Raw genomic sequence first — 26,864 nt, forward strand, 5'->3', positions numbered from 1 at the left:
AAAAGTTCAATAGACATTACGAAATTGTATACCGTATATACACTGTTATCGCTTGTGTTGTGAATGTTTATTCCGTATCTAGATATATACAAGTATTTTCATAATTATGAATGTGTTATGGAGATTTCAGTTTATACTTTACATAAACAAAACTGTTGAATTAAATAGCTACTGCATTTTTGCTACTGTAATGTAAACTGCCATGTTGAATAAACAAATTACAAATAAACGCTCCAAAAGAACATATATAATTTTTACATGGAAATTAGTTTACGCTTGGCAGTTCGTTAAATATACCCTGTTCTCCTTTCTATATTAGTTGTGTCAAAGTGCCTTGTTTGTTTACTTATGCGACTGCTGTCATGTATCATACGGTCAAGTTAACTACGTCATCGTAAACAGCTGTCTTGTGTTTTGGTTTGGCATCCGAGAGGTCATTCTGAGACACAAAGAAATCGCGTAAGCCAGTCCATTTTCTGATACAATTGTGTCGTGAGCACGTGTTTTGAGGTAAAAACTTAACAGTGGAAATGAAAACCGTTGTAGTTTATAGCGAGGAAGACTTTATTTACGTTACAATATCGAATAATAAGAACAAATATGGTGATGTGTTCGCAGAGCTTTGAGGACTTCCAGAAAAAAAATGGGTCGCATTTTTCTGGACCATATTGGAGGCTCTCGTCTTTTCTCATGCGCTTCTTGTGATACTTTCCTCACAAACAGAAGTGAGCTAATTAGCACGAGATTCACTGGTGCGACTGGTAGAGCATTCCTCTTCAATAAAGTGGTGAATCTCAACTACAGGTAACATGACACACTCGTAGTTAATGTGTAAATATGTCACTCTCTCTAATTGGTCTACGGATCAAGGGTTACGAATGAGACACTTCGAATGCCCCCAAGATTCCATGAAAAACTGTAAAATTACCCTGTCACGATTTTTGGAAATTATCAGGAAACATTTTACGAAACCTAGCGCAAATTATGGCCGGACACGACTTATCAGATGGTGTTGATAAAATTAAAACGATTCGTTTTAGTCTCTGAACCTTTTCGCAGTATCTCGACAGTTACAAAATTTCGTCAACGGAAGCTGTCATGCTAACAAAATAATCGTTAAACACGAAGAACGGATGATATTTGACACTGACGAACTGTCTCAGACAGCATCCTAGCATTTCTGTTGTTTCCTATAATAATGACCATTTATTAAAATAAACTTGTTATATCAGAAACTGTGATGTTAAGGTCTGAGCATAGAACAATATTAACAGCGAAGGGAAACAGGATCACAATGCACATTGCTACGTACTTGACATTTTTGAACAGTTTATTCCGTAGTTGTCAGTACTACTGCAGCAATTAATATGATTGAAAAAAAAAAAAATCCTTTAGACCTGTGAAGAAAATTGTATTGACTTAACAAACGTTACTTTCTTACAAAAAGTGTGATGACTGCTAGCAGAAACACATCTCTACAGAGATGAACAAAATCCGGAAGACAATGGATATGAAGTTGATGGCACTACAGAAATCTTGTGCATACTGAAAGGATATGCAGTAGCATTCAGTTTGAATACAGTCAGTTTGATCCTGGTTTTAAGAAATGGTTGTAATCTTTTTAATTTCACCAGCAATGGGAATAGTAGGCACAGCAGTTTGTTATTACATGACTCATAAATATCATGGATTAATCCTAAGTTCCTTATCTCTGTCACGAGATGCTGTTGATGATGTATCCGTAACAGGGGTGCAGTTTAAACAAGGGGTTTCCTTAATACGATTTGAGAAGATTAGGTGTTAGGATGAGGTTTTAACGTATCTGCTGCCATAATTGTTAACAATGAAATTTTGATGCTGTACACTAACCAGAGTCACCTGTGATGAATATTTTACTTAACTCCATATTAAATTATGTGCAAAAGAGTGCACAATAGACTGTAATGTTGTTGGGTCTTATACCTAGCTTATAAACTGGTAAATATGCTCTGCATGCCTGTTAACCAGTGTATACAGTAGGCATTGTAGCTCTTTCACACACAATACTAAGTGGGCTTTAGACAATCTCTCTCTCAAAACTAATCAGGAACTGCATCATATGTACATCGTTAAGTCTTGAAATACAATGGCTGAAGTTACAACGAAGGTCTTGTAGCCATTAGGACCAATAAGTTAGATTGATTTATGATATGTGGTGAACATTAAGCTATAGATTCTAAATGCACATGTTCTTCATCTTTCTTTCTCATTTTCTGTTTTTAGACAGGAATGTGAGGGCTTGTATCTCTAAGAACAGCGCTTTACTCTTCTTTGGTCTTGGTTATTACATCATATTTTGGTTCAAACCATTTGTGCACTTAAAAAAAAAAATCCCATGACTGCAACATCAATGAGTCGCTGTTGGAATTGGCTCACTCATACAAATACATGGGTGTAACACTTTGTAGTGACATGAAATGGAATGCTCACATGGGCTCAGTTGTTGGTAAAGCAGGTGGTAGAGTTCATTATATCTGTATGATACTGGAGAAGTGCAATCAGTCCACAAAGGAGATTGCTTACAAATCACTCATGTGACCAGTTCTATAATATTGCTGAAGCGTGTGGGACCCAAACCAAATAGGACTAATAGAGGATATTGGACATATACAGAGAAGGACAGCATGAATGGTCACAGGTTTGTTTGATCCTTGGGAAGCGTCACAGAGATACTGGAGGAACTGAACTGGAAGACTGTTCAAGATAGACGTAAACTATCCTGAGACAGTTGATTAAGGAGGTTTGAAGAACCGGCTGTAGATGATGACTCTATAGGAATAAACTGTAATCCCTTACATATCGTTCACATAATGATCATGAGGATAAGATTAGAATAATTACCACACACACAGAGGCATTCAGACAGTCATTCTTCCAGCACTCCGTATGTCAGTGGGATGGGAAGAGACCATAATAACTGGTACAGTGGGATGTACCCTCTACCATGTAGCTCATGGTGGTTTACAGAGTTTAGACATAGGTGAAGACATAGACATAGATGTAAACCATTGTGTCCAACATTTTCTTTACTCAATCATTTTTTATCTCTCGTAAAAGAAGTTTAACAAGCTCTGCAACAGGACACTTTTGACCAGTCTCATCCCTTTGCAAGTATTTCCTTCTCTTGTGTGACATCTTTGAGTTCGGAAAGAGAATACAGATGCGAGAGGCCAAATCTTTAGCATAGTGATTCTTGTAGCAGTTCACAGTGCCAGCTGACAATTTTGGCGGCAATGGTCAGAAACATATGAGCTGTTTCAGTGTCTTTGTTGAAGGAGAACATATTTCACCAAGTGAGATCAGTTACCCATCATTACATTTTGACATTAATCCTACAATGACACGGTTTCATGATGCTCACAGTTTGCAGCATTGTCCCCAGAACTGATCGTGGCCCTTTGGTTCTGAGTCAAGTGGAAGGACTGAACTAGAGATTTTGAAAGTTCTGTAACAAGCTAGGCTGCTACTTCCTGGACTGGTGCCATAATGTTGAGAACTGGAAGATCCCCCAAAAAAGTCAGGTGTGCACTACAGAGGCTGCTACTCAGGTAGCTGACCGTGTGTGGGGGTGTGCACACGAGTTTTTTAGATTAGGTGACTCTCCATCCAGTCTAGATAACGATGGCTGTGGGAAACCCAGAAATAACAATGAAAGATCGAAAGAAATGCCTCCCACAGGAGAGATTATTAAAATCCTAATGGTAAACTTCCGAAGCATTCGTAACAAAGTGCCAAAGTTAGAAGCACTCCTGAAAAGCAGTGAAGCATACAGTGTAAAAGGTACAGAAAGCTAATTGAAACTTGAAATTGATAGCAGTGAGATTTTTGGAGAAAATTTAAGAGTATATCAAAAGGATAGCCTATTAGGGAACGAAGGTGGTTTATTTGTCACAGTAGACAAAAAATTCAAACCCACTGAGCTAGAAAGTGAAGCTGCATGTGGGATAATTTGGGCAAGACTCAGTATGAGGGTTGGGCATAAAATGATAATTGAATCCTTTTATTGCTTACCAGACTCTTCTCCCAATGCAATGTCTGCTTGTGTCTGTATATGTGTGGATGGATATGTGTGTGTGTGTGCGCGCGAGTGTATACCCGTCCTTTTCTCCCCCTAAGGTAAGTCTTTCTGCTCCCGGGACTGGAATGACTCCTTACCCTCTCCCTTAAAACCCACTTCCTTTCGTCTTTCCCTCTCCTTCCCTCTTTCCTGATGAGGCAACAGTTTGTTGCGAAAGCTTGAATTTTGTGTGTATGTATGTGTCTGTCTGTGTTTCTATCGACCTGCCAGCGCTTTCGTATGGTAAGTCACATCATCTTTGTTTTTAAATATATTTTTCCCGCGTGGAATGTTTCCCTCTATTATATTGTTACCATTTAGACAGTTATACATGACTGTGACTCAGCCCAAATGGCAAAACTCATCTAATAATCCTGTTATAATCTGATCCCTCAGCATCACTGAAGAGACTGCAACACTGTGTCACACCCTTCTCAATTTCTGTCTCCCTTTCATTCCTTTCAACTCTTAACCTGTTTCTTCTCAAGTTCTACATAAACTTTCATTCACTGTATTTAATCCCTGTTACCTTCAGAGTTTCAAATATCAGTTACCAACGACTTTGCTAAAAGCATTTCTTTATATCTACAAATGCTATAAACATAGGTTTGCCTTTCTTCAGATGATCTTCTCAGATAATTCACGGGGTCAGTATTGCCTCACGTCCCTACATTTCTCTGTATCCAATACTGATCTTCCTGAAGCGTAGTTTTCCATTTTTTGGAAGCCTATTTATATGAGGGTTGGAACTTTAATAGTGGCTATCAGTTGTTTACAGCTTATACAAAATAGACACATGTTGCCAAGTTTTACTGTCATTCAGAGCAGTCAACAGCATAGTGTTTAACCCATTGCTCACAATGTGGAAGTTGTAGGACAGCCTTACAAATGTTAATTGTATTGATATTTCAACTAGAGTGGTCTGTCAGCTGACAGATCTATGTAACTGTTCTGTAATGAATGCTGTGAAGTGCTTCCTTCATATTAAAAATCAAGTCAAAGTCCAAAGGGCTTATGTTTGGGGAGTGTGATTGGTCATACAGCACGCCCCAGTCCTATCAATTGAACAGATCAGTCGCAACTCGAGCCACAAGCGATCGACCATTGTCTGTAAAATGACAGGCAGATTCTGCAGAAAGTGTCGCTGTTTCTGTCTCAGGTGATCACAGGCTGTGTCCCAAAACTGAACAGCTTAGAGAAAGAAGCAGTGACACTTTCTGCAGGACCCACCTGTCATTTTGCAGAACAGTGCCTGGTCCTATGCAGTGCAAGTTGTGACAGATTTGTTTGATCGATGGGGCTGGGATGTGCTGTACCACCCACCCATTCTGCAGGCTTAACCCCTTGTGGCTTCAACTTGATTCCCAAATTGAAGAAGCACATCATGGCATTTGCTTCAGAACTGTTACAGAGATCTGTCAGGCAGTAGCCCACTCCACTCAGACTATCAATACAACTAGCACATCATTAGCAGTTGATTATATTAAGTGCTGGTGACTGCTTCAAAATACATCTATATTGTATAAGTTGTAAATAAATAGTTGCTGCTATTAAAGTTCCAGCCCTTGTAGTATTGTCAGCTGTGAGATATCGGGAACTATAAAACTTCAGTTCCCCATTTAAATTTTCTATGTCTATGTGAAACTATTTCAAAGAAATAAGGGCTCTGCATCAGCTATTACACATCTCCATTTCATTTTTATTTCATATTCTATGACATTTTGGCTGTGTACCCATTCTCAAGTAACTGAATACTCAGTTCCAAGTAATTCACTTGTGAAAACTAGAAGACAGTATTGTGGGAGGGAAAAACAAATGGATAAAGATGAGGTGGGACATACGATCCTGTGAGAAGAGTTAGACAGGGCACTGAAAGATGAAAGATCTATGTCGAAACAAGGCCCCTGGAGTAGATGACATTCTGCCATACCTGCTGAAGCCTTTGGAGAGTCAGTCATGACAAAAGACTTCCATCTGGTGTGCAAGATATGTGAGGCAGGCGAAATACCCTCAAACTTCAAAAAGAAAAAAAAAAAAATTGTTCCAATTCCAAAAAAAGCTGGTGCTGACAGGTGTTAGTATTACGAGACTATCAGTTTAACAAGTCATGGTTGCAAAATACTGACACGAGTTATGTGGAGAGGAATGGAATTAGTAGAAGCCAAGAATGGGAAAGACCAGTTATGGTTACGAAGAAATGTAGCAATTTGTGAGGCGGTACTGAATCTATTACTTACCTTAGAAATTTAACTTAAGACAAGAATTTTTATCAGTTGTAGTTTGAGAGAAAGATTTTGACCATCTGAACCAAACTTTGAAATAGCGGAGGTAGTAGGAGTAAAATACAGGGACCAAAATGTCATTTGCAACTTATACAGAAATCAGACTGCAGTTACAAGAGTTGTGGGGCATGAAAGGGAAGCAATGGTTGAGAAGGGAGTGGGATGGGGTTGTAATCTATCTCTGATGTTGTTCAGTCTGTACATGGAGCAAGCAGTGAAGAAAACCAAGGAGAAATTGAGAAAGCAAATTAAAGTTTCGGGAGAAGACATTAAAACTTCAAGGTTTGCTGACATTGTAATTCTTTTAGTGACAATGAAGGTCTTTCAAGAGCAGCTAAATGAAATGGATAATGTCTTGAAAAGACATTATAAGGTGACTGTAAATAAAATATGGCTTATGGAATGTAGTCAGATTAAATCAGACTATACAGAGGGACGCCCAAGCACCTTGTTGAGATGGGGTGGCATGCATGCTTCAATGGTACAGAAAGTGTATGGAAGGTGCAATCACAATGGAAGGGTATCTGTGGAGAGTCCAGACAAACATGGGTTTCTTGAAGAGGGGCAGTAGCCTTTTCAGTAATTGCAGGGGCAACAGTCTAGATGATGAACTGATCTCGCCTTGTAACATCTCGGGCAAAATGGCCTTGCTGTGCTGGTACTGTGAATGGCTGAAGGCAAGAGGAAAGTACAGCTGTTACTTTGTTCTGAAGTCATGCAGCTTTACTGTATAGCTAAATGATAATAGCATCCTCTTGGTTAAAATATTCTGGAGGTAAAATACAAGGGCATGCTGAGAAATGGTGCCCCCAGATTTTTTATGTGAAAACTCTCAAAGCTCAGTAAACATAAGGGGCGATCAAAAGGTATGCATTTGAGGGCATAACAGCAGCATATATGCAATGCAGCACGACACTGATGCGGATATATGGGCACTGACATGTAGAAAAGGGATTAGCATGACATTCGCGTGTTTCCAATTTGCGTGCGGTAAATGCAGAAATGTGAACTATGGCTATGTTATTACCAAATACATCCAAACAGGACCTGTATGCTGTTGTTTTTCTCATGATTGCTAAAGGACAGTCACAGGTAGACATCCATCAGAGAATGGGGAAAGTATATGGGGCAGTATGTCTGTCGAAAACCATCATTGTGCAGTGGTGTCCTTGAGCACACTGTTGCAGGCGATGAAAGCTGGTGCCAGCGCTGGGAACCGGAGTCAAAAGCATTGACAGTGCAGAGATGTCATCCATTGTCCCCTCATCCAAAGAATTTCTGGAGTGCGCCATTTGCTGGAGAGGTTATGTTCACTCTGTTATTTGATTACTGGTCCCATATCACAAATGTATTGCAGAAGTTAAGCCAACTGAATGAGAGACACTCAAGCACCTGCCATATAGTCTAGATCAGGGCTTCCCAACCTTTTCAGCTGGTGGACCCCTTCTTCAGTCAAATCCATGGCGGACCCCTAGTCTGTTCCCAATGACCTCCCCCACCCCTCAAAGTATCAATAGTCTTTGGTTTAGAGCTGAATGAAAACAACTTGAAGGTCAAAAATCGACTTATGAAATAGGTAGTGCACTGACAAAGCAAGTTTAACATTTAATGATGCCTGGCGCCGCATACGTGCCAGCAAGTGCTGTGATTGGTTGACAAAGCTCACTCCACGCATGCATAAAAGGTTTCAGCGCATCTACCGCCGTGAGCCAGTGCACAAACGACCCCCGTATTGTTGTGAAACAGTTGATCAGAGAAGCAGCATTCTCTGGCACTAAACTGTGTATGCATTCTCACTTAGGAACCGCAAAAGCTGCTTGGGAATACAACCTGAAGTAAAAGTACACATCTTTTCACACGAAAAAAAAAAGGTGATGAATTTGATTTTCACATTTTTATTCAATAATTTTACTCATTACTTTACATGATTTGGTGAAGGGTGGCCACGGACCCCCTAGAGAGAGCCGGCGGACCCCTAAGGGGTTTGTGGACCACACATTGGGAAGCCCTGATCTAGATCTCTTCCTGTGTGATTATCGTGCCTTTGGTCTCTTAAAAAAGGCCGTGAAGAGTCAACAATCCCTGTCGGACGAGGATGTACAGCAAGCAGTTACGGACTTCTTCACACAGCAGGACACATTCTTTTACCAAATAGGTATCTTTGATCTGGTGTGTTGGTGGGTTGACAGCCTCAGTGCTCATGGTGATTTTGTCTGATTGGCATACTGGTTCTGGACAGTACAGCCATTAAATGGAAATGTTTTGATTGTCCCTTATAATACGAACTTCATTAGCTTTCTACATCTTTATTCTTCATGTCTACATTTTTATTTCTCAACATAGTCATCTTGTCAATGAAGACATTTTTCCCCAATGAGACTTTTTTTTTTTTTTTTTTTTACACCGACACAGTAGAATGTTTGACTTTGTTGATGGAGCCACAACCTCACCTCTGCTTGCACAACTTGACCACTACCAAAGTGAAGTCCTCAAAGGTGTTCTTTAAGTTTTGGAAACAGATGAAAATGGGACGGGGCCAAGTCAGGGCTGTATTGTAAACTTGAGGAGTCGGATTGTTTCAGATGTTACAATGCTCGTGTGGTTTGGAATTGTCGTGCAGAAGAACAGGATAATCCCATGTGTGGATAAAGTTACCTGTGGTTAGAAACTCGATTACAACATGGTGTTTCTCGTGCACCAACTTAGTTACATTATACACTGATACGTTATACACTACAGCTCAGAGTCCTCTTGTGGCAGAGGTTGCAACTTAACATCAGTGAAACAGGTAAGTTGATCAAGTATGTAGGTGACATGTAATCTCTCAACTGATATTGAGGACAGAATATAAAATTCTTACGTACTTTTCAGCACGCCTCATTGTCTCCCATTTGCATCCCCGAACAAAGACTTCTCAGTAGGATGTCGTCATCAGGAAAAACAAAACTGTCATTCTATGGGTTGGCATGTGAAATGTTAGATTCCATAATTGGATAGGTCAATTAGAAAATTTTAGTCAGTACAGTTCAAATTTTTGAAATCGAATAAAGCTTAAGGGCCTAATGGAGTCCCTGTCAGATTCTATACTGAGTTTGTAGCTGAGTTAGCCTCTCTTCTAACTATAATGTATCATAGATCCCTTGAACAAAAAATCGTGTCCAGTTCTTAGAAAAAAGTACAGGTCACATCTGTCTACAAGAAAGGTTGTAGAAGTGATCCACAAAATTAGTGTCCAATATCCTTGACATCAATTTGTTGTAGAATCTTATAGTGAATTTTCAACTCAAACATAATAAGATATCTCGAACAGAATGACCTCCGTGGCCAACCAGCACAGACTGTGAAAACATCGATCGTATGAAACCAAACTTGCACTTTTCTCACATGACATACTGAAAGCTTTGTATCAGGACAGTCACATAGATGCAGTCTTTCTTGATTTCCGAAAAGCGTTTGTCTTGGTACCACATCTACACATACTGTTAAATGTATGATCATATTTCTGTTCATGTTTTACATTAATGACCTTACGGACAGTGTTAACAGTAACTTCAGACTTTTTACAGATGATGCAGTTGTCTACAATGAAGTACTATCTGAAAGAAACTGCATAAATATTCAGTCAGACCTTGATAAGATTTCAAAGTGGGTGCAAAGATTGGCAACTTGCTTTGCAAGTTCAGAAATGTAAAACTGTTCACTTACAAAATGAAAAAAACATCATGTCAATGAGTCACTGTTGGAATGGCCAACTCATGTAAATACTTGGATGTAACACTTTCTAGGGATATGAAATGGTATGATCAGATAGGCTCAGTTGTGGGTAAAGCACATGATAGAATTTGGTTTATTAGGGAAGTGCAATCAGTCTACAAAGGAATTTGCTTACAAATCACTCATGCAACCAGTTCTATAATATTGCTCAAGTGTGTGCGATCTGTACCAAATAGGACTAATAGGGGATATTGAATGTATACACAGAATGGCAGCACAAATGGTCACAGGTTTGTTTAATCCATGGGAGAGTGCAGAGAGATATTGAAGAAACTGAACTGGAAGACTCTTGAAGATAGACTTAAACTGTCCCAAAAAAGTTTCCAGAACTGGCTTTAAATGGTGACTCAAGGAATATACTACAATCCCCTACATATTCCTCACATAGGGATTGTGAGAATAAGATTTACAATAATTGCTGCATGCACAGAGGCATTCAAATGATCATTCTTGCAACATTGCATATGTAAATGGCACAGGAGGAAAACCCAATAACTTGTATATATGGGATGTACCATCTGCCGTGCATCTCACGTGGGTAGTCTGCAAATTATAGAGGTAAATGTAGATGCAGAAGTAGCCATAATAATGAGTAAGAAATTAAGAATGTGAATAAAATACTGTGAAGAGCATAGTGAATACATTATTGTAGGCAAGACAAGCATGAAGCTAACACTCACCACTGTAGTATGAGGTCTGTTCAAAAAGTATCTAACCTTATTTTTTATTGGTGAAACCAACAATGGTATTGAAGCACATGTGCGGACTATGTTTATAGGCATTGTAGTGTGCATGCCTGATTGCAGAACAACCAGTCACTGGCTAGTCATTTATAGGTGACCACATGTAATTTGTAGTTGTCAGATTTTGTGTTGTTGTCAAAATGACAGAGAAGTGGAACAACCGTATTGCATCAAATTTTGTTATAAGGTTGGTGATTCTCAAATTGAAACAATCCGCACGATTCAACAAGTGTTTGGGGACAAAGCAATGGGTACTACCCAGATAAAGGAGCAGTAAAACCGCTTCAAAGATGGCTGCTCATCGGTAAGGAGTGAAGTATGTTTAGATAGGCGCTCAACATCTTCAAATGAGGTTGTTATTGATCATGTAAGCACCCTTGTTATGCAGGATAGACAAATGACAATTGGAGAATTTGTAGATGAGGCTAAAATTAATTTAGGATCCATTCATTCCATTTCAACAGAACATTCAGATGGCAGGAGAATCTCAGAAAACATTTGTCCCAAAATTGCTAATAATTGAGCAGAAGCAACTTTGTTTGGAGAAGGCACAGAACATGCTGGATAGTGTGAACAATAATTTCAACTTTCTTAATGCAGTGATAACTGGTGACAAGTCCTGGGTTTATGGGTATGACCCAGGAACAAAGTTCCTGTCATCACAATGAAAGTATCAATCATTCCTGAAATATAAAAAAATAAGGCAGTTTCATGCTGACTGCCTCCAATAGCATGGTCCATTGTGAGTACACCCCAGAAGGTACTAATGTCAATAAGGAATACTATCTACCAAGAGGTTCTGCGTTGTCTTCTTGATGCAGTGAGACGTACATAGCCGGACTTTTGGGCACTGGGCAGTTCTTCGTTCATAATTAATTCAGAGTTTTTTGGCCAAAGACAAAACGGGTGTGGTTTGTCAACCTTCCTGTCCACCTGACCTAGCATGAGTGACTTCTGGCTTTTCCTTAAACTGCAAAGGATTCTGAAAGGGACCCAATTTCAGAACATGGAAGACATTATGCAGAACTCAATGGAGCAGCTGCACAACATACCAAAAGAGGCTTTCCAGAGATGCTTCCTGCAGTGCCAACAGTGTTGGGGGAGTTGTGTGCAAGCTGAAGGGGACTACTTTGTGGGTAACTAGTGTCAAACAATTGTATTTCGACAGAGATTTTCAGGAGGACGACGGTTCAATCCCGCGTCCGGCCATCCTGATTTAGGTTTTCCGTGATTTCCCTAAATCGCTCCAGGCAAATACCGGGATGGTTCCTTTGAAAGGGCACGGCCGACTTCCTTCCCCATCCTTCCCTAATCTGATGAGACCGATGACCTCGCTGTTTGGTCTCTTCCCACAAACAACCCAACAACCTCAACGGAGATTGATTTTATAAATGTAAGTCCAAAATCTTTTGAATAACCATTGTATAAGTTTATGTGCCAGTTGAAAAAAAGATTGGATGAATTTATGAAGATGTAAAGTAAATTATTTGGATAGTTAAGGGTGATCAAAATTTAATTGTGATGGGTGACTAGAAGTCAATAGTAGGAAAAAGAGAAAAAGGAAAAATAGTTGGGGAAAGAAATGAAAGAGGAAGTCATTTTGTAGAATTCTGTACAGAGCATAATTTGATCATCGCTAGTGCTTTAAGAATCATGAAAGAGGATTGTATTACTTGGAAAAGATGTGGGACACAGGAAGGTTTCAATTTAAGAGAGGTATTTTGAAACGAGATTTTAAAATGCAAGACACTGCCAGAAGCAGATATCGACTCAGACTATAATTTATTGGTTACGAACTGGAGATTAAAATTCAGTTAATTACAGAATGGTAGGAAATTAAGAATATGGGACCTATATAAACTGAAAAAACAAGATGTCATTGAGAATATCTGAGGGCGCAATAGGCAGTGTTGCAGTGAAGCAGAGAATGGAATGTGACAGAAGACAAATGTTGTAGCTTTGAGAAATGAAATAGTGAAAACAACTGAGGATCACATAGGTAAAAAGACAATGATTAGTTGCAATACTTGATAACACAGGAGACAATGAATGTAATTGATAAAAGAATAACACATAAGAATGCTTCAAATGAAGTGGGGGGAAAAAAGGAATGCAGATGTCTGAAAAGTAAGATTGACAGAAAATGCAAAACGGCTAAGCAGGAAGGGCTAGAGGACAAATCTACGAGTGTAGAAACTTGTATGACTAGGGGAAAGGTAAATGCTCTTACAGGATAATTAGAGACACCTTTTGAGAGAAAAGAAGCAGCTGCATGAACATTAAAAGGTGAGCTGGCAAGTGAGTACTAAGCAAAGAAGGGAGAGCTGAAAGGTGGAAGGGATGAATAGAGGGCCTGAATAGAGGACAACATTATATAAAGAGAAGAGCAAGTAGGTGAAGGTGAGATGGAAGTTATGTTACTGCAAGAGAAGTTGACAGAGCTCGAAAGATCTGGCTAGAAACAAGACCACTGGAGTAGATGACATTCCTTCAAAATTATTGAGGGACAGGGGAAATACCCTCAAACTTTGAGAAGAATGTAATAACTGCAATTCCAAAGAAGGCAGCTGCTGACAAATGTGAATACTACTAATTCATTAGTTTAATAAAACATGGATGGAACGTATGGCCAAGAAATATGTACAGAATAATGCCAAAACTTGTAGAAGCCAACTCTGGGGAGTACCTGTTAGGTTTCTGGAGAATTGTACGAACACAGAAGCTAATGCTGGCCCTGTGTTGCATCATAGAATATGGGTGGAAGAAAGGCAAACCCACATGTATTGCATTTGTAGATTTAAACAAAGCTTTTGACAGTGTTGACTGGATTACACTCTTTGAAATTTGCTGTTGGTAGGAACAAAACACAGGGAGTGAAAGGTTATTTGGAACTAGTGCAGAAACAACTCTATAGTGGCAATTGTAGTTAGTCGGAGAACATGAAAGGGAATCTGTATTTGGGAAGTGAGAAAGGGTTGCATCCTATCCCCGACATTAGACAGTTTGTACATTGAGCACAAAGTAAAGAAAACCAAGGGCAAATTTGGAATGAAATTAATGTTCAGGGAGAAGAAATAAAGGGTCAAGAGTAATATTTGATACGAATTGTCAGCTTTGACCTGTGACATGATGTTGATGAATCCTGTAACAATACATATTGGTGCATATATTAACAGTTTTATTGTTAATTGATGACCCCACCAAATGTGAAAGCACAACAACATGTCTGTGGTGACAGATTGATCTGTAGCTTAACCTGAGGTCTAAGTTAATTTGGAAGGTGACAACATGATTGCGAGTTGACAAAGACAGTGAATGTGAAACTAAGAAGACCTGGTTGTGGTGACAGGCTGATCTGTAGTTTAGCCTGTTTTTTTAAAAAAAAAAAAAAAAAAAAAAAAAAAAATCACCATTGATATCCATTATAGTTGCATGTCATTAACACTGTTTGTTGCACATTTCCTTTGTCACTGATCAAAGCTGACGACTAATATGAAATATTCAGTTTTATCTTAAATAAAAGATTTGAAGGTTGCTGATGACATGATTGTCAGAGATGGCAAAGGACTTAGAAGAGCAGTTGAACAATATGGGTAGTGCCTTGAAAAGATTCCAAAAGATCGACATCAGCAAAGTAAAGGAAGGGACATAGTGTAGATGAAATAAATTAGGTAATGCTGAAGGAATTAGATTGAAAAATGAGTTACTGAAAGCAGTGTAGGGTTTGAACACTACTGGGTTGGAAACTCCTACAGTATTTATGATTATTTCATTCATTACTCAGAATACAAGTCTTTACTTTTTCTTCTGTGACCGTTGGTGTCAACAAAATCTGAAGAGCAATCCACTGAGTCCAACAGTGGACTCATAGCTGCTGAGGATGCCACATCAGCTCGGAGCAGAAGTCGCGAGTGCTGGTGAGGTAAACACACCATGTTGGTAGCCCTGCTTGGAGAGGGCGGTGACCGTGATGTGTGTGTTTGATTCATACGGCATTTTGGGGAGTACCAATCCCTCCCAGATCACTGCCAGTGTTGTCCCCTCAGGTAGACTGCGGTGTCAGATACCGTGATGATGTGCTGAATGCTGAACCTGTCCCGCTGGTACAGCAGGTAGTCAGACTAGTGCAATGCTTGAGGTACAGGGCAGCTTCTGCCATGTCCCAGAGCCTTGTTGGTAGTTCCCTAGACTACCCATCAGTGCTGGCTGCTGTGCCGACTTCATTACTGGATGCTGGCTTTCATTATCCGTGGATACGGATCGCTGATCTTCTTGTGAGGCAGCAGTTGTAAGATCAACACAAGAACAATCTCACACACGAGATGTCACCGTACCATAATCACAGAATTGAGTGTGACTGGCATGAACGCCATCAATCCAACTGATAGAATGTTCTAGGCTAGTGGGACGGAGTATTTGTGTCATCGAGGAGAGGCTCTGCTCTACGACATCAACCGTAATGACCGAATTGGTTCTGCTATTCTCAAGTTGTCAGCAGTCTTCAGTTCCACTACGTTTGCTTAACACATTTGTTACAGTATCTTTATTGCTTAGTCAAACTCCTGCTAGGCAAATTTGTGTCTTGCTTAGTGTCTCTTACATAATGTTACAAGAGTAACAAAAGCAGTTTGGTCTGTTCTCTTCTAACCATTCTGTGCTGAGCTCCCTCGTAGTCACACAAAGGTGTATTGAGGTTGCTGTCTTCCTGACTGAATAGTGGTCTTAAAATATTTACACTTCCCAGCTGGCTGCTGTTGATACTTTCACGTGATTAACCCCACCTGTTTGAACTTAGAAAATTTTACTCTCGCATTTCCTTTCTAATTTGTTGTATAACAGTAGTAGACGAATTTTGCTGTATGGTAAGCAAAACAACTGATATGGCTGATGTAGAGATGATGTGAAATGCAGGCTAGCAATAGCAAGAAAAACATTTCATAAAGAAAGAAATTTCTTGACATCTAATATAATGTAAGTGTTAAGAAGTCAGTTCTCTGGACTGTAGCCTTGTACGGACGATAAGCTGTTCAGACAAGAAAAGAATAGATCTTTTTGAAATTTGGAGCTGTTGAAGAATGCTGAGGATTAGCTGAGTGGATCAAATAACTAATGAGGAGGTACTTAATAGAATTGGGGGAAAAGGAAATTTATGCCACAGATTAACTAAAAGAAGGAATCAGTTGATAGGATACATCCTGAGGCATCAAGGAATAATCACTTTGGTAATGGAAAGAATTGTTGTAGAGGAAGGTCTAAGCATGAATACAGTAAGAAGGTTCAGCTAGATGTAGGATGCAGTAGTTACTCAGACAGGAAGCAGCTCACACAGGATAGATCAGCATGGAGTGCGGCATTAAACCTGTCTTCAGACTGAAGATCTCTTTGGAGAATGATATTCTTCTGTGTAAAAATGCATATGGATTTCAAGTAGATTTCTTGCAAAATTCAGCTCATTCTGCACCCAGGTTGACACAATTTTCCTTGATTTTAGGAAGGCATTTCATAAAGTTCCGGACTGTCACTTGGTAAACATTTTACGAGCTTACAAGGAATTGCATGAGATTTGTGATTGGAGTCGGGAATTTCTTACCGATAAAACTCGCCACATCATTTTTAACAGAACAAAGTCTACCGATGTACAGTAGTTTCAGGAGTGATAGAGGCATTACGGTTTACAGCTTATATTAATGATCTGACAGATAACATCAAAAGTTTGATGAGGCTGTTCACAGATAGTGCAACTGATATGGTGAGGGAGTTATAACAGAAGGGCAGAGAATTGAAGACTGGTGCAGGGACTGATGACTGTCACTGAACATAAATAAATTTTAATGAAAAAGCAGGTTCCAACCTGACGTTCATTGGGAGAATCTTAATTAATTGAAATTTATCCACGAAAGAAGTGGCTTACAAAATGCTTGTTAAACTGATTCTTGAGTGTTGCTGATCAGCTCAGTTTGTAGAAGAGAGAGAGAAGATTGAACAAAGAGTTGTGTGTTACATCACAGAATCATTTAGTTAGCACGAGAGTATTGCAGAGATGGTCGACAAACAGATGTTACAAAGGAGGCACTGTGCTTCACGGAGATGTACTGTTGCAATTCTGAGAAAGTATGTTCTCAGAATATCTGGGCGGCGTACTAGTTCCTCCAACACGTCTTGCAAAACAACTACAATGGAAAAAATCAGGCAAATTAGAGCTCCTAAGGAGGTTTACCGACAGCCATTCTCTCCAGAACCATTTGCAAATGGAACAAGAAAGGGGGTATCAGATAGTGGTACCAGAAGAATTTTCCACTACACATCATAGAATGATTTGCAGAGTGCGAATGTAGGTGTAGATCACCCCAAATGGAATGTCGAGTTTCATTCTCTTCAGTCAATTTTTCAGTTTTCGTCTGTGATTAAAAAGAATTAAAATCAGTTCTTCCTCAAGGCATATCATATAAGGCTTGCTTTGGCTAAATGCCCACTCTTGGTCTCTCGGACTGTTCTGTTACGAGCTGTTTTCGGTAACCATTCACGTGATGAATGACAGGAAATGAACATGACAAATTATGAGTTGGACGTGGTAGCCAACCAAGTTGCTCGTTCATGATGTCCTATGCTTTGTAAATGAAGCTGAACTATTAGGTCCCATCCCACTCTAACCACCACCTCGGAAATTGCAACATATTCGGAAAAAAACAACCAAATATACTGGTATGTGACAGTCGCAATTAAAAATTGACAGATTCTCATTGGCTACCAGATTCTGTCACCCACTGATTATGACTAATGATAACAATACACCAACAACAGCACACAACAGAAGAGCTGTGGTCACCGTAAGTGCACTTTAGCTCTTGCTTTCGGATCTCGATCTGCGATGTATGCAGAGGACCTTTCCCTTTCACCAGCAAGTGCACTGTCCACTTAACTACCCAAGCACAACTCGTGACCCATCCTCACAGCTTTACTTCAACCAGTACCTCTCTCCTACCTTCCAGACTTCACAGAAGTTCTGTGAAACTTGCAGGACTACCACTTGTGGAAGGAAGGATATTGCAGAGCCACAGTCTGCGAGTTGTTTCCAGAGTGAATTTCTGTGAAGTTTGGAAGGTAGGAGATGAAGAGTGCTGGCGGAAGTAAAGCTGAGAGGACAGGGTGTGAGTCATGCTGCGGCAGCTCAGTTGGTAGAGCACTTGCTCGTGAAAGTCCAGTCAGGCACACAGTTTTAATCTGCCAGGAAGTTTCGTATCGGTGCAAACTTCAGTGCAGAGTGAAAATCCATCTTGGATACACAGAACATGTTCCTTCCATAGCTTCCTGTGTAACAGTTTCCACATCAAATTTTGCCCTCTTATAGATGTTCTCGGTTTTTATCTTCTTTGCTGCAATATTTTATGGATGTGAAGAAGTAGAAATGCTGAATGAAAGACTTTTGCCTTTCAAAATGGCAGTACCTCTAATGAGAACGGCAGCAAAATCTTAAAGCAAGACCTCTCGTAAAAACCGAAAGAAACTCTGGTCGTATTTTAAGGCTGTCAGTGGTTCCAAAGTTAGTGCTCTGGTAGTCACAGATGATCCAGGAAAAAAAAAAAAAAAAAATGAGGATAGCCAAAGTAAAAGCAGGAATGCCGAACACTGTTTTCAAACCTTCCTTCACCAAGGAAGGTACAGATTTACGGTCCCAGTTACACTGTCATACCACTGCAATGTTCAGTGGTGTAGATATTAGTATCAGTGACATACAAAAATAGAGGCAATCACTAAAATTAAACAAGGCTTCAGGATGTGATGGAATCTCTATCAGATTCTATACAGAATTTGAAGCTGAACACACCTGCCTTTTAACCTCTATACACCACAGATCCCTCCAATGAGAAACTGTGCCCAATGGTTGGAAGAAAGCATAGTTACACTCGACTCCAGAAGTGTAGCAAAAGTGATCCACAGAACTACCATCCAATATCACTGATGACCTCCTGTTGTAGGATCTTAGAATGTAGTCCGAGCACAAATGCACTGCAGTAAACAGATCTGACAAAGTGTTGACTAGGCTTCTGTCCAATTTCTTGAATAAAGATGCCAAAAATGTATTTCCTACAATAGAAAGTAAAAAGAAAATTTTTGTATAAATAAAGAAATCAGTTGAAAAAAGTTGTAAAAATATGTATTCAGAAACATGGCTTTTTAATGTTTCTCAGAATTGTGTGTGTGTGTGTGTGTGTGTGTGTGTGTGTGTGTGTGTGTGTGTGTGTGTGTGTGTGTATGGGGGGGGGGGGGCGAGAGAGAGAGAGAGAGAGAGAGAGAGAGGAGGGGGGGGAGGGGGGGGGGGTCCTAGCAGGGCACTAAGTATGTAATTATTTGTTGTTGAGCAATGCATTGTTATTGTTGTGTGTCTCACCATAAGTCACTGGACACAAACATTAGTCACCCTCTCCTCCATCAGTATCACACTAATGCTATGTCACACTGCCTCCAGTAACCAAATTGCATGGAAGCTAACTGCTACATTTCACCTAATAATCCGAATTGAAATCTTAGTGAACTAGTGGACCAGTCGAGCCACGATAGCAAGCCTGAGTGTTCGTCAAACCGGGAATGTGTGCGTGCAGCTGTGTGAAAGCAGCTGTTGCCATTACAGAAAATGGGTGTCCACAGCATACTCATGCTGAAGAGGTAGAAGAAATGTTGAGCCTTGGTCACTGAGAGTTTTGAAGTAAACATCCTGGTTTACATTCATGGTAACCTGAAATAGAGTGCTTAGTCACAGTGAGAAAAACACCCTGAAAACATCACAGAACTACCTCTGACCTGAGCTGCACACCCAATACCCTGTGGGTTAATTACCTAAATGGGCTGCCAGTGTACCGGACTAGTGGTGGGAACAAGCGAATGAAAACAGTTGACTTGGTCATGTGTAGTTTACATATTGTTTTGGATTATTATTCATTTGTTCTTTTAAAATGAAACCAGTCTGTAGTTTTTCTGTCAGATGAAAACACTCTTGACCACTTTAATTGACTGAACTATTCGGTAATTCTTCTGAGTGAAGTGAACCCAGTTATGTAGCACTTTCAGAATTAGTATACTACTGGGGTAAGCGCAAACCTCCAGAGGGTAGTCCTGCCCCTGAGTGGGTATGCCAAAGTAATCCTCTTCGATTAAGCACGTGTCCTGCACAACCAGTACGAGGTGGTGGTCCGCACTGTGCCAGCAGCTTCTCATGCCTGCTGCAGCCCTGGCTGTGTGGTGTCAAAGGTTGCCGGTGATGGTGCTACACATCCAGCTCGAAAGGACGTTGGTTGATCTGCCCCAAATGAAAAAAGGCTTAATGATCACTCAAACAGAGAGACTGAATGAAAACTTCCGTATTCGGTTGTCTCACACTCAAACCCAGGGAGTGAGCGAAAAATATTCATATAGCTGATGTGGTCACAGACTAGTTTCATGTGGTTGTTTCATTCAAAAAATCACTCGATCAGTTTCTTGTCCCATCACTATTACTTGACAACTTGCATCATTTGAAAAAGGGCAAAATCACCACTCGTTGCACCACATTAAAATTGGTTATTGTCCAGATTCTGTGTTCTTTTGCCCACTGAAGATGTGCACCCAAGATGGGCAGCTGCAATATGGCCATGTCCTAGGTACTTCGGTCGAAATTATATTGGGTGCAGTTCCCTTGCTGTTTATGTTCGTAAAATAGTTGCAGTGGGCCACTTCACTGGTGGCTGCAATGCTTGCCGTGTTCAAAACTGATTGTCATGAACAAGGCGTGGCACTTGTCCCAAGTTCTTGTCAGTTAGGGTCTCTCTATGACCACTGTTCTCACACCGTGTTACGTGGCCATCAGTAGTATGCCATTATTTGTATAAGGGGTGTCCCAGGAGGGTGGCCGACATTTGGTGATAAGACAGGAATGCTTTTTTGATGCAAAAAACTTCATGTAGGTATAGTCAGTATTCTGAATGGTTAGTGAGATAGAACACACTTAATGTAAATTTGTTTTTTGGCAAGTGGCACATGTGTGTGTCTCACCCACCTGACTTCTTTGACATTTTATTCTAGTCCCATCTGCCTTGTTGCTTTCAGCCACTTTAAACAGGATGTCTTTCTGTCATAGGAATAGGAATGGGCCCAAAATTGGAACCTGTGGGACTCCCTTTGTGATTCTTCTCTAGTCACTAAAATTTTCTACCTTTTCAACATTGTTCGAGTTATTTAGCACAACCTTTTGTTTTCTGTTTGTTAAGTATGATTCAGACCAGTTGCGTGTAAAGCCGTTAGTTCCAGCAAGAATGTACATTAAATGTGTCTTATCTCAGAATCCATTCGGAATAGGACATACAAAGTGTTTTGTTTGAATTTGAGCATTCCTCCTGGGACTCCATCTATCCGTTCCACACTTCACAATCTGTCCCACATTTAACTTTCCATCCCTTGCCCCGGTAATTGGGAATGCAGGGGTGAGTGCTACACCAGGCCACTGTTTCTGCTTTAGATTCTGCCTAGCAGAATTTTATTTTTGCTGGGACAGTCATATTTTTCATGTACATCTGCTGGCATCCTGAGAAAATCATTCAGGACACACATTTGTCCCAGTTTTTAAGTGGGAAACAAAGTGTGTTCAATACTACTTTTCATTTCATTAAATATTTGTGAAAAACAAGTTTCATAGAAGGAGAATGTTAGAGAAATATATATTTTCCCCACATTTGGTTTAATTTGTCTTATGGCTACAGAAATAGTAAGAGAGATGTTGAAAAGCAGGTATTAGCTACCCCTCATCTCTAACTTGCTGACCTTCCACTTTATGGCCCTGAGACAAGCAAAAACAAAACTAAAGGAGGAATAAAGGAGCATCAGTTAACTGAAACTATTTATAGCGGGACTGCAGTCATATGGAAGTTAATTTTGTCAATAACGTGAATGGTGCAGTGTGTGTTAACAGTGCTTATTGAATATTGTTTGTCACATATGCGCACTTGCCATAACAGTCTGAAATCTTAAATTTTAGTTTGAAATGTATGATTTGTGTCTGATCACTGATTAGTAATATTACATAGTTTCTAGGATTAACAGATTGTACCAAAATACCTAGTAAATGACTAAACATGGTAGAAAAAACATCCTGGCTATTACAATGAAAAAGTACATATCAATCTTTTTTAATGTACTTACATTTTTCTTCCCAATTCACAAAATGAAGAAACATTCTCATTATGAGTTTTTAAGTTGCTGCATCATTACAGGCCTACTGTCAGTTTTAAAATATCCCAATAACTGACAAGAGAGCTGAGCGTAAGTTATGAAGTTAGGTATAAAGTACAGACACGAGTGTCCCTGTATTTTGTCTCTGAAATATGGTCAGCCTAGAATTTATATGGTCAGGAAACTATTGCTGTTGCTTCTTAGTGTAATATGTGTCGTGTTTGCTTTATGCCACTGATAATGAACACTGAAGTGGCTAAGTAACCTCACTGTATCTAAACTAACATGAAAATTGATACTGTGTATTCTACATGCACCCTGATATGTATGCTACAGGCAGACACAGCAGCATGACACTATCGGCTGGAGCATTACAAGGCACACTAACTCTTGCTACTGCACCTTCTTATGTGCTCACCATTATGGTGGCTGTGTAAATAAATGATAAAATGAGTGACTGTTTGTTGTATATTTCATTTGCATGCTCGTGAAATTGTGTGTGGAGCAAGTGCTGATCATTTATTGCCTGTTGTCTTCTGACTGCACAGTGAGGTGCAGGACCGCGTCATGCTGACTGGTAGACACATGGTTCGCGATGTGTCCTGCAAGAATTGTGATGCCAAGCTGGGTTGGGTGTACGAATTTGCCACCGAGGAGAATCAGCGCTATAAGGAGGGGCGCGTCATTCTCGAGCGTGCACTCGTAACGGAGAGCGATGGTATGGATGAGCACGTCGGTGACAACTGATGTGCTGTGAGAACCGTACCACTAAAAGACATCATAGCTGGTGGAAAAAGGAAATACTGGACAGTGACCGCTATGTTCACAAAAAACTAAAGATCCTTAATCACAGTAATTAGATGTCAAAATTGAAGAAATGTTCTGCCAGATGTATGATTGGCTGCACTGAACTTCCAAATAAACAGGTGTAATCTAATTCTGTGATCTGCTACCCGTTGTTAACGCTGACGAAGCACTTTACAGATAGTGCCAAAAAAAATGTTTTTAACATTTTTAATATTTTGGATTGTCACTTGCCTCTGTGACTAAAATTAGACAATAGCTCTACACAGCTTTCACCAAATTCTTCACGCACGAAATAAGTCGTTAGAGGAGTGTAGAGAAATTTCTATGCCTCAGCTGATGGTTTACTGTTTCACTTGCCTATGCCAGTATTTGTGTTGTGTGAAATTTTGCTGATATCGCAGGAGCTTAGGAAGTCATCCAGGAAGTCTAATTATGTAATTACCAACATGATGTGCAAAACATATCAGACATTGGGACAAGTTATAAAATGAATGTTTAATTTTTAAGAGGCATTGGTAATTGGATGGAACACAAGTTGTTCTAGTATTTTCAAATGCCTTTCAAAATGTTTAAAGTGTAAATTGCAGTTTAAAAAGAGAATATATTTTTAATTTGCATTTGTTTTGATGCACAACAATTTAACATAAAAGTTGTTTACGTCCATTAAGTATTCATGGCATTTGTTGTCACTTGAAGTCTCATTTTTCATCTTTTTTACTTTATGTATTTTTTTAAATATGTCCAACTGTCCATACTTAGTCACTTTTGGATCATTCTTGTTGAAATAATTACTCCAATTATCAGTCAACAAATTAAGGTTCAATATGCAATTACTAAAACACAAAAAAATTACACGGTGAATTGCCTTTTCGTACCACATAAGAACACTCAAGGAATAGCAAACAGATATGGCAATAAGGTACTGGCCTATGATGCAGCCACTAATACATTATGCAGTTTGACAAGTAAAGGAATTATTTGGGTTTAGGCCATAGCAAATTTAGCTGTTAATAAGAAATGTAATAGAGTGTGCATGTGCATGCCCACCCACCCATGCGCGCATGCACTTCTACACACACAGTGAGAGTGTTTTAGCATTTTTCTGTGCAATATTCTGCATTCTGTTTCTTTTTTTGACTTCTCTATTACCTGGATTGTGTACTTGACAAAGTTGAATTCTTTTGACTTAGAACTGATCAACCGTATTTATGAGATGACTGGGCACACAATTACATTTTTTATTTCCACCTGCTTGTACTTGTTTTGCCATCATCATAATGTCTGATAACATAGTTATTTCAGTTAAAATGGGTTGGTTAAAGGATAATCTATGTTCACTGAACGTCCTGAAAAATCTTGACATACATTGTTTTTTCGGAATGATTGAGTTGAAAGAAATTTGTTCCTGATTTTAGTGAAAGGGCTTATAGTTTTTCTTTTTTCTGCCAATTTTTATATCAAAGCTAGAAGAAAGACACCACCTGAGCCATTTTTGAGGTCATGGAATGCTGCAGTTAGAATTTCTGGTCATCTTAGAAACGTTGGGCACCATAGACTATGAATAAGCACACAATCGCGAGTCTTTCTTTTTACATTAGTCCCATTAAGTTGCTGGACAGTACCCCATAAATGTCTGTCTGTGACTACACATACTTTCTGAGATGCTTCTTATCCTGCCTACTTCTCTTGTCTGTCATAGTTTTTGGTGTGAGAGTGAGCGATTTCTTAGTGTCTCATTTTTAAAATTGTCAATTTTCTTCCATTTTACACTGCAGCAGCTGAACTTGTATGAACACCAAAACAATGACCAACTGGTTTAAAATACAATTATCATTACTTTTTTTAAATTTACCCTTAATTTGCATATAGAAGTGACACAAAAATTGATCTTCACATGAGTTTAAGGTCATTTCTTGTGATGTGTGTAGAAAATGTCCATCCTTGCTGCATTTTCAAATGTGTGCGAGGTAAAACAGTCTTTGTTGAAAAGAAACTGTTTTTAAGAATATTCTGTAATTTAGGACTGTGCAATGTTGTGTTGAGATTTTTTGTACATTTTATTATTAAACATGTGGACCGCACAGCCACAGGAAATCTGTTGAACCATAACTTTCAAATAGTTATTACTTATATTAAAGAATTTAATATTCTTCCATATAACTGCCATAAGGTATCAGATGGCACATATTTAATTAGAATGAGTGTTCTTATGTTTAATGTGATATTAACTATAGAAATATGAACGCTGTATTTTGAGAATGACTTTCAGGTTGTGTACATAAGAAGTGACAGAAATAAAAGGGAAACCTTTTTTTTCTTTGGTGTGTTGTCTTGTCAGTCTGTGATGCATCTTTTTAAAGATTAGTATAAAGTAAGAGCTCTTGTGGAGGCCTCCCTTGGTACCAGTTCTCCCAGACCTGTGTGCAAGCACGTTTATACTATCAGAAGAGATCAAATTGCTTTTTCTCTTGCACTGCCACTGCTGAGAATATAACTGTAGGCATTTTTAAAGAAGTTAGGCATCCGTACTTTGATAAAAGTTTATTTTCACACCAATTGTTATTGCAGTGTACAGAAAAGACCACTCTCAAAAGTTCTTAGTGGTAACACAATTGACCACCCATATAAACTTCCATTAAAGCCAATTATTAGGACAAGGATATTATTTAAAAAAATTTTGTGTTTACATTTGACAAGCAATCCAATTATGATGTCTGAAAACTGATACCAACCAGACTGTATTGGAAATGAGTTTGCAAACAGCAAGAAAAATTTACTTCCAAACACATGTAACTTACCACATCTTTAGGGAGTTATGACTGAGTGCCCCTTTGCAAGAAGACACTTGAGTCCAAAAGCTGTTTCAGGGGGGTAATGAATGTTGTTTCCATAGCCACTGTGAAAATATTTTTCATCAACGTAATCAGCCTGAAGATTTTAAACCACCAGCTCAAATGTTTCAATGCTCATTTGTACATACAGCCAAAATTTACGACATCAGTGTTGCTCATTATTGTATTTTAAGATTTTTAGACACTGAGAAAATGGTCTCAGTTATTCTGAGTCCTTGAACTTCAGTTGGCTTGGCTATTTGCCCACAGATTTAGTTACAGCATGGGAATTAGTTAAAGCATGGGAACACTGCAAGTGAATAAAAATATTGTGTGTCCGCAGAAATGTCATTGAAATTTCAGCAGTGGCGACCACGAAGCTATTTGTTAGCACCTCATATAGAATCCAGTGCAACGGATTTCATGAACACGACAGTGACTTGCAGTTGCTACAAAAAATACCTGAACTGAAAAGTAACTGGTTCCAAGTTTGGCAGTCTTACAAAATAATAAAAATGAACAATATACATTTATGTACTTTATCTATATAGAATGTAAGTGATATTTGTAACTGTAGAGTTGTTATACTATGTACCTTGAATTTGTAAAGTACAAAAGAGATAATAAAATTTACTCAATAAAACATTTTTTTTCCACATGTATTTACAAACACTGTGCAAATCCCATTAAAATCCACTTATGTGGTACATGTATTCTGACAGTTATAAAATAAGTGAAAGAATAGGTATAGCTCTCAGTACAGATCACAACCATCATTAGAAAGTTACAATATTATCATACAATACCTTTGGCACACTCAAAGTCCACATTTTCATAATCAAGCATGCTTAAAGCTTTAAGTAATGAAGTACACTAAGAGGTCACATATCACAATCAGTTAAATTCCTTTGGTTCAGTTCTATGATATGATTGATTTGCTTATAATGTTTGTCTGATAACACACACAGGACTATAGTGTGTGACACTAATCTACATCAGTAAACTCATTCAGGTAATGTTTCTTTTGAAATTTTTATGTACATCACACAGACCTTCATCCAGTGACAACTTGGCATTCAATTGCGAATCTGTGCTCTGTTTTTCACCTACTGCCATTCAAGTGTAAGGTATT

At 39.1% G+C, this 26,864-nt stretch overlaps 1 protein-coding gene across 1 annotated transcript; it reads left to right on the plus strand.

Annotated features, from left to right (window-relative positions):
• The first annotated feature begins 516 nt into the window (after positions 1 to 516).
• LOC126425016 (protein yippee-like 5) lies at positions 517 to 26,375 on the plus strand. The gene is made up of 2 exons (XM_050087923.1): positions 517 to 804; positions 22,643 to 26,375. The coding sequence occupies exons 1-2, from the start codon at positions 644 to 646 to the stop codon at positions 22,839 to 22,841; spliced, it is 360 nt and encodes a 119-aa protein (XP_049943880.1). The 5' UTR covers positions 517 to 643; the 3' UTR covers positions 22,842 to 26,375.
• Positions 26,376 to 26,864: the final 489 nt, after the last annotated feature.

Source organism: Schistocerca serialis, chromosome 10, assembly GCF_023864345.2.
Source record: "Schistocerca serialis cubense isolate TAMUIC-IGC-003099 chromosome 10, iqSchSeri2.2, whole genome shotgun sequence".
In the NCBI taxonomy this organism is placed as follows: Eukaryota; Metazoa; Arthropoda; class Insecta; order Orthoptera; family Acrididae; genus Schistocerca; species Schistocerca serialis.